This window comes from Typopeltis vanoorti, chromosome 25 (genome assembly GCF_054136105.1).
Source record: "Typopeltis vanoorti isolate ZY-2024b chromosome 25, IOZ_Tvanoo_1.0, whole genome shotgun sequence".
NCBI classification, from domain to species: Eukaryota; Metazoa; Arthropoda; class Arachnida; order Uropygi; family Thelyphonidae; genus Typopeltis; species Typopeltis vanoorti.
Genome location: NC_143573.1, coordinates 43327101 through 43343292, shown reverse-complemented (window position 1 = coordinate 43343292; position 16192 = coordinate 43327101). Strand labels below are relative to the sequence as shown.

General features: G+C 36.4%; 1 protein-coding gene across 1 annotated transcript in view; it reads left to right on the top strand.

The window, feature by feature from the left end:
* LOC150092693 (cytosolic carboxypeptidase 2-like) overlaps positions 1-16192 on the top strand; it is a 354069-nt gene that overhangs the window by 253339 nt on the left and 84538 nt on the right. The window contains exon 13 of the mRNA XM_090414258.1: positions 6935-7036. Within this exon, the coding sequence (XP_090270384.1) occupies positions 6935-7036 (102 nt within the window). The remainder of the gene's footprint in view (positions 1-6934; positions 7037-16192) is intronic.

Here is a 16192-nt window from a genome sequence, read left to right as displayed (position 1 = left end):
TGGACATGACATCCATTGTTTGCTGATAAACCCCATTTTTACCATTTGTGGAAGACTAAATTTGCTTAGTTCACCATATTTCTTCGAAATCATACTGAGGTGTTTTTCTGTTGCCTTCCTCAGGAAATCATTATGGTATGGTCTCAAACCTGGGAGAGCATCAGAATCCCATTGCTTAGAATAAACTACTCTCTCACTACTAAAGGTAGAAAATAAATTAAATAGAAAAGATTCATCCCTAGCTCTCAAATTACTCTAATAGCACTGGGGGAAAGGAACAAGAAGAGAGAAAGTATAATGAAAGAAGATAGGGACCAGTCTACAGATAACATAACAGATATATATTACATGAAGTAAGGCATGACATTCCCGTGCTCACTAGAGTGAACCTTTGAGGATGTATTCTTATACCAATTGAAAAGAAAAACAATCCTACTAAGTGCAGTGACTACAGAACCTTAAGCATACTTTCACATTCCTCTAAAGTACTGCTAAGAATATTAAATTGATGATTGTATAATATAGTGGAGTATTTTCTTGGGGATGATCAGTTTGGATTTAGAAAACTGAGGAACTAGAGATTCAATTGGAGTAATGAGGATCATATGCAAAAGGAATATAGAAGTAAATAAAGAAGTTTATATATGTTTTGTCGACCTTGAAAAAGCATTTGATATGGTGAAATGGGAAAACTTGATGGAAGTGTTATGCAAAATAGGTTTAGATTGGAGAGACTGAGTGCTCTGTTAAAATGTGTGATTGGCAGAGGTGTAAGACAGGGATGCCACCTGTCACTGCTCTTCAATATATTTGCAGAAGAAATGTTAAAAGAAGCATTTGATGAAGAGAAAAGAGGAATCGCTGTTGGAGGAAGAACAAAATATTAGATTTTCAGATGATCAAGCAATATTAGCTAATACTGAAGATGAACTACAGCACCTAATGCAAAAATTTTAAAGTATATGCAAGAAATATGTTATGAAAATTAACACAAAAGTGATGAGAGTCTCCAGGAAGTGTCAAGGTGGTGATGAATAGAGAAGTGTAGAGCAAGTGAGACAATACAAATACCTTGGTAATATAATACAAGAAAATAGAAAATGTGACATGGAAATGAAAGAAATAATTAACAAAGGAAAATATGCATTTTATAGCAAGAAAGATTGGTTTATTAATAAAATAAATAAAAATTTAAACAATAGGCTTATTTAGTGTTATATTTGGAGTATAACCGCATAAATGGTGTCAGAAACATGGACAATTGGGAAGAAAGAAGCTAAAATGTTGGAGGCATTTTGAATTGTGGTTATGGAGAAGAATTGAGAAAGTAAATTGGACTGAAAAAATTACCAATGAAGAAGTATTACAGAGAGTTGAAGAAGAAAGGAATTTACTAAAGACCATAAGAAAAAGAAAGCATAATTATATGGGACATGTATTAAGAGCAGACAGCATACCAAAAAGAATGATGGAAGGCAAAATTGAAGGAAAGTGACCAAGAGGAAGGAGACGACTAATGATACTTAATGATATAATGGGTACAAGAGAATGTCAAGAAATGAAGGAGGAAGCAAGAGACAGAGGAAATTGGAGGAAGAGAATCTGCTGAGATATACCATTGGACCTGTCAAGAGACAGAACACTAATGCTGACTACTTCACTGCTGCTAATTCTAAATCCATATAATCCCAAATCCACCTAGCCATGGAATATTGCACTCATATTTGAGGTGGTGTACCAAAATACTCTTTAAGATTACTCTATTCTATCTGGCTAATTAATGATCCCTTGCTTACATACCCACTTCAATCCCTCTCTCATAGATGTTCAGTTTCTATTTTGTGCCTCAACAGAGAGTGCTCTGTGGAATTGGCTGCTATTACGCAAACCATATTCCTCCACTCCCCTCGAAAATCATAAGAGCAACTGCTAACCAACATCATTTATCATCCATCATTTACACTCATTCATCAGTCTACCCTTTCAACAGTATCATATTATTTTCCACTCATTCTAGTTCTTTCTTTGACCATATTTTCATACACATTTATTGCCACTTCCAGTACACTAATTTGTGGGATTATGCTAGAAGAAACTGATCGGGCTTATGGATCTTGGAGTTTTAGTAGACTGGAAGTTGAAGTTCAAGAGTCATATAGCAAGGAATGTAAATAGAACTCAGAATAATTCCAACATTGAAATTTATCTTGACGTGTAAAGATAAGGAAGTCATTTTGCCTCTTTACAAGACCTTGATAAGACCTCACTTGGACTATTGCGTGCAGGTCTGGTCTCCTGTTTCCGTGGTTTTCTGATATAGTGGGGGGAAATACAGAAAGGAGAATGTCAAAAATGATATCAGATTGTGGAATACTGATTATGAAGACAGATTGAGAAATTGTAGGTTGTAAACAGGAGAAAGGGGGGGGTGATATGAGTGAGACTAGCAAACTTCTGAAAGGATTATACAGAATGGATTTTTTTCATTTTATGGGAGGTGGGGAAAGGATATGAGAGCATCCTTGGAAGTTAAGAATGAATGCTGTCAAGAAAGTGGTGAAGACTAGATTTTTGTCTCATAGTGGTGCATGATTGGAATGGATTGCCAGTGGATGTTGTGTGTGCAAGTAGCATGAATGAATTCAAGAACAAGTATGACAACTGGTGCATGTAGTATGTGGCTTCCCTCCATGACTCTCTGGAGGCCAATTTAATAATAATAATCTTAAAACTTACTGAACCAACTTCACTGTCTCCTCTTTCATTCCATCTATATCTGTTCTTTGGAACAGCCTCCTCCACTCTGCCTTCCTCAAAGAATACAACCTTCAGTTGTACAAACAAAATGTGAATACATTCCTCCTCTCTTCTTATCCACTTGCATACACATGGCAGTAATCTGCTTCTAGGTTTTGTGACCTTTCATGTTTGGTATATAATGTTAAAAAAAAAAATCTTGCATGATCTCTACATCACATTGATTAAATACATTATCCAATTTTCCATCATCAGTAAACAATATTTCCCTTCAAATCATTTCCTGTCATTTATTTACAAATTAAACAGCAGTGTCTAAGCACAGATCCTTGCAGCGCACACACCTACTTTTCTTGGATTCTGCACTTCTATTTACTACAGTTTGGTATCTGTCCATCAGCTATACTTGTATTCATATAACCGGCTTCATATCCACCTCTGCTCCAGTTTGCATAACAGAGTTCCATGTGGTATCCTGTCCACTTTTTTTTGCAGTTCAGCAGTATCATCATGTAGTCATTCTCTTTATCCAACTCAATCATTAGTCTACCCTTCCCCCAGTACAGTATCATATTCTTTTCCACCCATTCCTGAGTTCTATCATTGACATATTTTCTTATACCTTTACTACTACTTCCAGTAAGCTGATTGGTCTATAACTTGCTGTCTGAGTCTTGGAACCTCCTCTATGCAGCAGTACTGTTTTGTCTTCCTTCTGCTCTTTTTGGGACTTGACCAGAGGTGTGGCTTAAATTAAACAGCCTAATTAGAGACCATGAATTAAAGATGCCAAGAAATTATATTCTTGGTTTAATCCTTTATCTAAGTGTAAGCAAACATTGTTTGCATGTGAAGTATCTTCACAACTGGGCATACACGTATGTAGAGGCTAATGACTTCACATCAATTGCCTTAGTATTCCATAATGCAATGCACATATTCTTAAGGTCCTGTATAATGCTCTGCTTTTTGGGAAGGGTCAATGCTTTATTGAGGTATGTTTAAGTGCAGGGATACTTCTCCAAAAACTCAGTCATCTAGAATATCACTAAATCTCACTGAGTGACCCTAAATGATCACTACTAAACTCAGTGGTGGCTCCACTCAGTGTGACAGGCAAAAACCCACCACTGAGTAGTCTCTCTCTCTACTCCCAAGGAAATAAACAAACCTCATGACAAGCATTAATAAATGTCATCAGTGGGAGCCAGACCAAGAAGAGATGTCTCATCAATGGGAGGCAAGCCGAGAAGCAATACCAAAGTTGAAGTAATGCAAAAGTCATATTTCCATATACAAGTAGTCAAAAGATATCACACCTTATTACTAAAATACTCTGGATTAGAGATAAATGTTGAAAGTTTTTTCCTTGTTTATGCTATAAAGTAAAGATGGCAAAAAATTATATTCTTGGTTTAATCCTTTACCCAAGTGTAAGCAAACAGTGTTTGCAGATGAAATATCTTCACAACTGGGCTAATGACTTCACATCAGTTGCCTTAGTATCCCATATTGCAAAGTGTGCACACCTTTTCAGACGCATATAGTGCAATGCATTGTTGGAAGTCTTCTGGGTCTGGCTCCACTGATGAGACCTCATCGAAACTGGTCTAAATAGTGGCCCTTTTCATAATGCATTGCATCATACACATCTGAAAGGGTGTGTGTGCATTGCATTATCGGATACTAAGGAAAGTAATGTGAGGTCATTAGCCTCTATATACAAGTAGCCCAGTTGTGAAGATACTTCACATACAAACATTGTTTGCTTACACTTGGATAAAGGATTAAACCAAGAATATAATTTATTGGCATCTTTAATTTATAGTATAACCAAGTGAAAAAACTTTCAACAGAGATCATGCTAATTCCATGTCCATATGTGTATTGAGACTGCAAAATCTTGAGTATTTGCAAATCATCAACTTCTATTCCTACATCAACTCCTGTCACAGCAGTATCTTTACTTGGATTATAGATCCTTAATAAATTTAGTTTAATCCTTTATCCAAGTGTGAGCAAACAAAGTTTACCCCTGAAAATATCTTCAGGACTGGGGTGAGGTACTACAACACCGGGCAACTTGTTGCAAAGGTGGACCAAGCTAACATCACTCATATCTCAGTATCTCCCATAATGCAAAACTAGTCTGGGTAGTGGCCCTTCCCTTAATGCATAACATTATACATATCTGCAAGGAGATGTGTTTTGCATTATGGGAAATACTGAGATAGGAGTGATGTTAGCTTGGTCCACATTTGCTACGAGTTGCCCTGTGTTGTACTACCTTACCCGAGTCCTGAAGATATTTTCAGGTGCAAACTTTGTTTGCTCACACTTGGATAAAGAATTAAACTAAATTTATTATAGTCTAACCAAGTGAAAAATAAACTTTCGATATAGATCCTTATAAAGTGGTCACTCTACTCACCTGTTTTGTTCTCTTCTGTCACTCCACTGCTATCAGCAGTCCTTAGTTATCCTTCATAACCATTCTTTTACTTGCCACATAGCAAATAACTCTGGGATTTCCTTTGGCCTGCTCAGTTAATTTCTTCTCATAATTTGATTTTACCTATGCCTTGTCTCTTTAGAGACTAAATTTTGTTTTGGGGTCATTCTCATACTTGTTCAGCTCATGGGAGCCTGCACTTGCATTTCTCTTAATAGTTCTAGTTTCCCTGACTTGTCAAATCCACACTCTCAGTGAGCAATGCTTTCTTGAGATGTCTAACTTCAAATCCCCTTAATTGCATTCTTCCTCAATATTATATAAATCATTCCATATGTCAAATTCAGTCTATAGGTATACAAACTGGACCCTATTCCTTCTGCACACCATGTGCATTGATTTATTTGTGATCATTGCTTTCCTCCTCATATCATCTTTATCACTGTGACAGCAGACTCAGTCTTTATTCTCTCTCTCTCCCTCTCTCTTCTTCCTCTTCTTTTTCACTTCTTCTAATAACACTACCATATCTTCATTCACACCATACTTTTCATCTTTCAAGTCATTAGTGCCTATCAAATCAATTCTTTCACATTAACTCTTTGAATCTTGACAGCTTCACTAATAATTTTCACACCCAAAAAAAAGATTTATTCATGCTCTCATTAAATATTCCTCTTATCATAGAGTCACCATAATTTTTTTTTCTTCTGCTCTTACTTTATCGTGTGCTTCTGTATCTTGTCTCACATCTTTTGTTTCTTTTTATTCTCATCTCTGTCACTATGCCCAATAATTGTAACAAAATTTGATATGAAAATCATTAATAAAAAGGGGAGGGAAAGAAACTATGAAAAGAGGCAGACAAATGGAAAACATCAAGAGCATTCTCAGTGGAGAACCTATAGAAGCAGTAAAATATTTTAGCCGTTTAGGCATAGTTTTCTGTTTTTTATTGGCATTAGATAACAGAAGCAAAGTTGATCATGTGGAATCAGTTGATTTATATAGATTGAGAAAGGAACTGATTAAAACAGTAAACATGTAGTTTATAAAATGCACAATATAATTTTTAACTTGTAGATCTGAGAGAGGTGGGTTGGAAATAAAAGCAATTAATCAAAAGCTAGAAAACAGAAACAAAAACAGCACTTCTAAGAAAAATTAGCAGGATTAACAGATTGCATAACATTCAAAGTTGAAGCCATTAAAAGGGAGCATGAAGTTTCTTTCTTTTCGCATTCAAGAATGTGAAAAGAAAGGTTGGTTGAACAGGTATTTGATGCCTACATAACAGGAAAAACAAATCCCATTGGATAACCACAATGTATTGATGTAGATAAGTAGTGCATTAGAAGACCAACATATGAGTTCTAACAATATTGGAGACTAAGAAATTAATTGATAAAAAATACATAATAGTGTAAATTTAATTAGTAGTACCATTATAGTATTCTTATATACTCTTTTAGGATACATATCAGGAATTAATGATGATAAAGCTGTATTATATAATTCTGTGGACAAAATCAGTATCATAATAATCTACAAAATATACCCACCTGAAGGGTGAAAAGTAGAATACTACTAAAGTGAGCATATAATAAAAATAAAATGCTAATTTTTTTTTGTATAAATATATTTAAGGTTTGTATCATAATTGAGATGAGATTGTACATTAAAATTTTTACTTATATATTTTATTTATTTATTTTTTTTGTATAGTTTTGTCGGGATAGCTGTAAGTATAAAATTCAGAAATGTAGAGAAGGAACAGGACGTGTGGTCATGTGGCGGTTGGGAATTGTCAACAGCTTCACACTAGAGGTAAACTACAACAACACAGTCTTTTCTGTGTTGGTGCATGCTCTCTCTCTCTGTTATTTACTTTTAACACAGATATTGTTTAAGAGATCATTTTCAGATCCTTTCATTACAATAAATAATAAAATTGAGAAGTTCATTAGCATTTTTACCTAGTGTTAATGAAATATCCATCCACAAGCTGGTCTCAAACCTGCCAAATCAACTTCTTGTGCTCCTTCTCCTCTTTAATTTTATCTGCATTTGTTCTTTGGACTAGTCTTTTTCAGATTTCCCCAAGGACTGAAACTTTTAGCAATTCAAAAAACACATCAGTTGTATTTTGGGGGATTTTTAAAAAGCTGAAACTAGTTGTATCATTCTCATTAAAACTTAATATTTTATCTCGGTTTACAGTCATTAAATCTCTATTTAAAAAAAAAAAAATATATATATATATATATATATATATGTATGTATACTAGTTGCCACAGTTTTGAAAATACTACTTTAGGCACAAACTTTGTTTGCTTACACTTGGATATATGTTTGCCTACACTTGGGTATATGTGGAACTACAAGGGGGATGATTATGACGAGCTCAGGAGTCAGCTTGCAGGTGTAGTATGGAATGAGGAGTTAGCTGGAAAAGAGATCAATGCAGCTTGGGGGATTTTCAAAAACAATCTAGTAGATGCAATGTCTAAATGTATTCCAAGGGTCAGATGGTTAAATAAGGTAGGTATGAAATAGATGAATAAAGAGATTAAGCATGCGATACAGAGAATAAGGGCATTATGGAGGCATCATAAGAGAAGTGGAAATAACCAATTCCACAAGGACTACAAAGGTCAGGCAAGGGGGGGGGGGTGACTTGGTTGTTGAGGGTAGCTTAAGAGAGGTACACCACTAGTAAGAATGACAGCATTTAACTAATGAAGCCCAAAAGAATCTTAAGGAGATCTTTCGATATATAGCAAGCAAAAGAAAGAATGATTATGGAAGGATGACGTTGATTGGAGAAAATGGTATAAAGACAGCTGTTGCAGAAGGTGTGTGTGTGGTGGAGATACTTAATGAGCAGTTCATAAAGATCTTTCAATCTTGTGAATGTGGAGAGATTGAGAACAGTTGATGATGGGGGAAGAGAGACTAACTGTAAGTGAGCAAGAGATGTTTGGAGAGTTTAGTAAACTAGATGTAAATAAGGCTGTGGGACTTGATAATATATCACTGCGTATTCTGAAGGAATGTGCCAGGGAGTTGACACCGGCCTTGACATATTTTTTTAATACGAGTCCTGCATTTGGTCAAGTTCCTAAGGATTGGAAGGAGGGCAAGTTTGTGCCACTTCATAAAGGAGGTGATAGAACTCAAGCATCAAACTATAAGCCTATCTGTGTATCAGGTGTTGTAGTTAAGTTGTTGGAGAATCTTGTGAGAACTAGGATCCAGAATTGGGTTGACAACAATGGTATTATCTTTGATGGACAGCATGGATTTTGCTAAAGGACGGTCATGTTTTAGTAATCTACTTACTGATTACAATAAGGTGACTGCTTCCATGGACAGAGGAGAAGGATACACAACAGTATATTTAGATTTTGCAAAGGCTTTTGATAGATTACCGCATGATAAATTGATAGTCAAACTGGAGTGGATGGATTTGGATATTAGATTGGTATATTGGATTGGAGACTGGCTATCTGATAGGTATCAACAATGTGTATTGGGGAGTGATATCCAAAAAAAGGAAAGTTACTAGTGGTGTGCCTTAGGGATCTGTTTTAGGGCTATTGCTGTTTAACTTGTATATTAATGATATTGGTGAAGATTTGGATGGAGATATTCAGTTGTTTGCAGATGATGCAAATTTGGGACGAACCATGAAGAGTAGAGAGGATGTTGTAACCTTACAAGAAGACTTGAATAAATTGAGTGATTGGGCATGGGAATGGGGGATGCCAGTTCAATGTTGCAAAATGTAAGGTTTCAAAATTTGGAAAACAAAAATAGGATGCAGAATTTATGCTTGGTGCAAATATATTGTCGGATTGGTGGAGGAAATAAGAGATCTGGGGGGTGATAGTGGATAAGGATTTGAAATTTAGGGGACACATAGCCACAATTGTGAAGACACCACAAAAGCTTCTGGGAATGATGCGGAGGACACTGACTTATAGAAGTAGGGAGATTCTTGTTCCATTGTATAAGGCTTTGATTAGGCCACATGGACTATTGTACCCAGATTTGGTCACCTGATTTTCAAAAGGATGAAGAGATGTTGGAAAGGGTCCAAAGGCAACTGACTAAGGTAGTTTCTGATCTCTGGAATGTCAAGTATGAGGAAAGATTGAGAAGATGCAGAGTCAGGGAGGGAGATATGATAGAGACCTACAAGTTATTAAGAGGTTGTTATAGGATGAATGCTGGAGAGGTTCTACAGAAAATAGTGGGAGATCAGGTGGAACCAGAGGTCATCCCTCTAAGCTGTATAAAGTGGATGTGAGTAGGGGAGTGAGAAGCAGGTTTTTTCATGCACAGTTGTGAATAATTGGAATGCCTTGCCTGAGAGTGTGGTGTCTGCAGAGAATTTGAGTATGTTTAAAGCATGGTACGATGAGCTACATGTTTGATAAAAGGACCTCCTAGTTGAGTCTTTGACTCCATGGGGTATTGGGTAATAATAATAATAAAGGATTAAACCAAGTATATAATTTCTTGGTATCTTTAATTTATAGTATAACCAAGTGGAAAAACTTCCATTTTGTCCATGTTTCACAGCCATGTCAGTGTAGGAAGAATACATTGATTAAAGACTTTTTTTTTTTCACGGATAATGGTTATTGGCTTTTAAATATTGACTGATTTTCCAAATTCTTTCCACCCAAGCATTGTACATCTTTTAATTTCATCCATGATATTTTGTCCCATTCATATCTTCTGTCCTCAGTATATGTAATGATCTACTTGTTCAATTTCATCATTATTGATTTTGATTTTTCTGTTTAGACATAACTTGGGTCTTTTTTAGGTTTTAGACCAGTTGTTTCACTAGCAATTTGGAATTCGTTTAGCAAATTTTGGATGTTCCTATAATATCTTCCAGTAGAATCTGTGACACTTCAGTTATTTTGTAGTTTTTCTTTTTCTTTATTTGATTCATCATCCTGATATAGAGTAAAATTCTTTATTTCTTTTTGCTATAGCATATCTATCTTTGGTTATGGTCCCATCTTTTAGTTTGACTGCGACAATCTGTTTATTGCAGTTTGGCATTTTTGAGACTATGGTTATCTTCAATTGTTTGTTGTATGAATTAACAATTGTGAATCGTCTTATTTCTTCCATGTGTAAGGAATGCGAGAATTTCAAGAGTGTTTCAGGTCGTGAGAGTGATATCGTTGTTGAAAGTGATAATGTAGAAAATAGTGATATGCGAGGTATGAATAGTGATATTTGCAAGGTAGTACCAGATAGCTGTGAGAGAGCGTTGAAAGTGAGAATGAGGATAAACATACAGAATGAATGAATGAATTAATGGATAATAAAAATGATGAGACAGATGCAATGAGTGAGATCGCACGGTTATGCGGAGCGATACACAGGGCAAATCGGCAGCTGGAGCATTGGCAAAACATGTTTACCGAGTGTACCAAATAATAAATGGCAAAAGTATGATAAGAAAAATAAAGAGTATGATAGTGAGTGTAAACAAAATGAAAGAACAAGTGTTGTATGGAGATTCATTAGTAAGAGGTGTGATAGATGAGAGTTTAACAAAATCATACCAACCTGGTGCGAGCATTAAGGATGTAAGCGAGTCAATTAGAATGCAAAAGCAGAGGGTGAAAGAATTGATAGTGGTAGCAGGAACAAATGATTTGATAGGAGACAAAATGGCTATGAGAGAGGATTTGAAGGAATTGCTTGAGGTAACAAAAGAGAAGAGTGAGAGAGTTAGGATGGCGAGTCTGTTGCTGCAGTATGACAGTGAAGAGTATAGAAGGAGGGCCAAAATTGCTAATGACTTTATGCACAGATTATGCATGATGAGTGGTGTGGAATTTGTGGAGTGAGTTCGATGGACGAAAGGATTTATATAAGATGGATGGTTTACATTTGAATGGATTTGGTGTACAGAGACTTGAAAAGGTGTGGTTGAATGAAGTGGATGTGCAAAATCAGGGAAACTGGAGTTATTAGGGGGGGGGGGGAGTAGATATGCAGACTTTAGGGAGACAGTTGAGTGTATGAATGTGTGTAATATGCCCGAGTGAGTATGAAGGACAACAAATCAGAATGGGAAAATTAGTATAAGGCATCAAAATAGGGATGGGACAAATGGGCTTCTGAAATTCATGTATACTAATACCAGAAGTATTATGAACAAGAAGGAAGAATTTTTGGCCTTGGTTGGCACTTCCAGGCCACAGGTTATTGGCATTAGTGAAACATGGCTGACAGAAGATGACACAGCTAGTGGGACTGAATGTGAAGGGTATGGTGTGTTCAGGAGTGACAGGGAGAATGAAATGGATGGAGGGAGGAGTGTTATTGATGATAGCTGATAAGCTACAGCCAAGGAGAACAGAAGTGGAACTGCAGGATAGAGAAAAGAGCACATTTGAGGCCATTTGGACTCAAATGTGCTCTTTTCAAATGTGCTCTGTGAGATTGAGACTAGCAGAACAATATATAGTTGGGTGCTGCTATAGACCAGGTGATGGAATAGATGGTGGAGATAGTATGCATAAGCAAATAGAAGAAGTGAGTGGAAGGAGGGTAATTATTATGGGAGAGTTCAACTATGGTAACATTGATTGGAGGAGGAGAGGACATATGGGAGGAAGGAATTGGATTTTATGTGGTCATTAAGGGATAACTATCTGCGACAGCATGTAATGGAAAATACTAGGGGTCAGAGAGTGCTTGACCTAGTAATTGCACTGAGAATTTGGCTGTAATGAATATGACCACTTTGCCACCAAATGGTGAGAGTGATCACAGGGTCTTGACTTGGGAGGTGGCTAAAGGTACCCTATTACAATTAAAATAGGGTACATGTGGGATTATTGGGTTGGTAAGTATGACAAGCTTAGGAGTTTGATTGGTTCAGTGCCATGGCATGTAAAACTGCATGGGGGGTGGTTAAGAAGTGTTTGCATGAGGCAATGGCTGATTGTATACCTAGAGTTTGAATAATAAATCAAGTAGGGTTAAATGGATGAATCACACCCATTAAGCTTGAGCTGCAAAAAAAGAAACAACTATGGAGGGAATTTAAGGTGAAAGGTGACCGGCAGGCACATGAACGGTATAAAGCACAGGCCAGAAGGGTAACGAGGTGGTAAGAAAAGCAAAAGTGGATTATGAAAGAACATTAGCCATGCAGGCTAAAGAGAATTCCAAACAGTTTTTTCGATATGTGGCAAGTAAAAGAAAAAATGTATATGGCAGAATGATTTTAAAGAATGCCGATGGTAGGGAGGTAACCGAATCAGTTGATATAGTTGAATTACTGAGCGAGCACTTTGCAAGAGTATATCATCCAGGTATATTATCGCAAAAGTGGCTAAATCATTCATTACAGGAATGAATGAACCAATAGCTTATATGGGAATTGTGGTGAATGAAGTGGAGGTGAATAGTCTATTACAAAACCTCAATGTCAATACATCTGTGGGATGGTATACCAGCTCGTGTCGTGCATAAAGCAGCTAAAATTCAACAAAATGGTCAGTGTCCTTGACCATTTTGTTTAATTTGAGTCTCAGGTCTGAGTTAGTCCCAAGGGGATGGAAAGAGGAGAAAATAGTTCCCCTGCATAAAGGAAGTTCCAAGACTGCTGTTGTAAATTACCAACCGATCAGCATATCAGAAATCGTTGTCAAGGTCTTGGGGAAATTAGTCAAGAGAAAAATACAGGATTGGATAGATGAAAATGGGATACCGTATGGGGGACAGCATGGTTTTGTGAAGGATAGATCATGCCTCAGTAATTTGATCACGTTTTATAACACAGTTACGGCTGAACAGTATAAGGGTAATGGGTTTACTAGACTTTGCTAAAGCCTTTGGCAGTATACCACATTGAATTCTAATCAGTAAACTGCAGCATATGGGGATGGATAGGAGGGTGGTTGATGGAGAGATGCCATACAGGTTTATTCAGGAGTAGAGTCCAAAAGACGGCCTGTGACTAGTGGTGTGCCACAGAGTTCTGTTCTTGGACCACTACTTTTCAATTTGTTCATTAATGATATAGGAAAGGCTCTGAGAGGAAGTGTTCATTTGTTTGCTGATGATGCAAAGTTGGGTAGAGTGAGTGCACAGGATGTCAAGATTTTGCAAGATGATTTGGATAGTTTAGAGCACTGGGCTAAGGAGAATGGATGTCAATTTAATGTGGCAAAGTGTAAGGTTATGCATTTTGGGGTGAAAAGATTAGCAGCAGTATATCACATTGGTGGAACCATACTCCAGGAGATTGACGAGGCCAGGGATTTGGGAGTGTTGGTGGATAGGGTGTTAAAGTTTAGGGGGCACATCGCAAAAGTGGCTAAATCAGCTCATCAAATCATTTGGTTGCTGAAAAATACTTTAACAAGCAGAGACGAACAGGTTATTGTTCCTCTGTATCGAGCCTTGATAAGACCCCATCTAGACTACTGTGCCCAGATATGGGCACCAGGGTTTCTTCTTGATAGGGAGGAGGTAGAGAGGATCCAGAGACGAGTGACCAAGATGATAGCAGGTCTATGGAATGAACCTTATGAGAACAGGTTGAAGATTTGTGGGTTGCAGAAATTAGTTGATAGGCAGAAAAGGAGTGATATGATTGAGACATTCAAATTACTGAGGGGTTTCTATAAGATTAATTCAGAAGATATTTTTGAGAATAGGACTGGTAGTGGGAAGACTGGGGGCCATACGTTGACGCTGGGCAAGAGTGTGGTTAGCAAGGGTGTTAGAGTAGGTTTTTTACTTGGAGAGTGGTGAATGAGTGGAATAAGCTGCCAGAGTGTGTTGTGGGTGCTATGACTGTGAATGAGTTCAAGGCAAGGTATGATGGATACTGTGTGAATGTCGAATAGTTGTTCTTGACATGATGTTAGGGCCTTCCTCGATGAGTCTGTTGACTCCTTGGAGTTGTCCGTAATAATAATATGTTTTCCAGTTGTTATGCACAATTTTGTGTATTCAATTTTATTGTGTGTGTTTATCTGCCTATTTCATTCCTCTTCATTTCTTTATAAGCTGTTTGGTTTCTTCAGAAATGTTGTCATGTTTCTGTTCTGTGGTACAAGCCATTTCAAGTGAGCATTGTAAAAGGTTTTGAGTAATACTGTCATTACTTTCTGATGGATCAGCATTGTCATTGTATAAGAATATTTTTTAAATCAGTTGTTTAATTCATGTTGTAACATATCTTTTTTAAATTTGAGTTTGTATATACAGGAAAACCTCGATTAATGCAAATTCAATATGTGCAATAATCAGCATGATTGAGTGAAATGATACTATTTCATTGAGTTAAGTGAGTGATTAATCAATTAATGCAATTTTTTTATGTTATGCAAAATTTTTTGTCACCAATCTATAGCGAGCGGAAAAGCTGGAAGTCCTTAAGAGATATGAAAGTAGCACTAGTAATACAATGATTGTGCGAGACCTGGGATATAGCAAGACTACAGTTTGGACTGTATTAAATAAGCGCAAATAATTCAAAGAACAAAGAAAAGTTGCTACTGCTTCTTTAAGCATGTAGATCACCCAAAATAGAAGCTATTTAATGGTCGAGATGGAACTTCTTCTATCACTCCGGATTGAGGATTATAACCAAAAAAGAATATCTTTTGGTACAGGGAATATTCAAGCAAAAGCTCTCAATATTTTTACCTCATTGAAAGAGTTCAAATTTCAAGAGGAATGTGAAAGCTTTACTCCGAGTTTAGGATGGTTTGAGCATTTTAAAAATCAAACTGGACTGCATAATATAACTGGGGAATCTGCTAGTGCTGATAAAGATTCTGCAGCCAAGTTTCCTGAAGAAGTGCAAATGATAATTCAGGAGGGTGATTATGACAATCAGTAAATATTCACTGTCGAAGAAATTGGTTTCTTTTGGAAGCATATGGCAACAAAACCTTTCCTAGCTAAAAGTTTAATTCATCTCAACCAGGATGCAAAGTATCTAAAGATCGTCTTATGCATTTATTCGGGAGCAATGCGGAAGGCGACTTTAAACGTAAGACTATGTTAGTTTATCGTGCACAACATCCAAGATGTAACTTTATTGAAGAAATCAGCACAAATGGAAAGGAACATGGATTTAATGAACTGGATAATGAAGATGTAAGAAACTTGCCCGATTCCCATTCAGAACAGTTATGTGAGAATGATCTCCTTCAACTAGAAGAACAGCCTGCATATGAAGAAGATAAGGAGTGAGAACAAGAAGAGAATTTCATGACTAATAAGCTAACTGCAAAAGAACTTGAGCTAGTTTTCAATCACATTGTATGCTAAGGAAATTTTCTTTGATCCTGATATGGTACGAAGATTTGAAGTCCACTGAAATCTTGATAAAGCAAATGCCAGCTATCACAAATTGCATGACAAGATGAAAAAGTCGAGCATGATTGAAATATCTTTACTTAATTTTTCTTGTAAAAAAGTAGCTCAATCAAATGTTTAGACATTAAATAAAAAATTAAGCACTTCATTTTTATCCTCTAATATAGCTTATACTGTAAGTTTTTTTCCAAATTTACGCTAACTAATGGATGAATTATAATTCTTCCTATTGTTTATTACATTTGCTTAATGCAATTTAACTTAGCATGCATTCATTAATCAATGCATTAATTAATCGCATTAAGCAATGTTTTTTTTCCTGTATCTATGTTTTGCTTTGATCTTCGAAACATTTTTCTTTTCCTTTTTGACAATTTATTTGAATCTTACTATGTGCCATATGATGGTCACTTCTAGTGTTGAAGGTGTCGATAACAGAACAGTCCTGAAAAATCTTATTGCTGAGGATAAAGTCAATTTCACTAGTTTTTCCATTTGGAATTTTCCATGTCCAATTCCTGTGTATTTGTTTCTTGAAAACAGAATTCGTACAGGTTTTCTTTTTCTGCAAATTCCATTAGCCTTGCTGCTCTATTATCT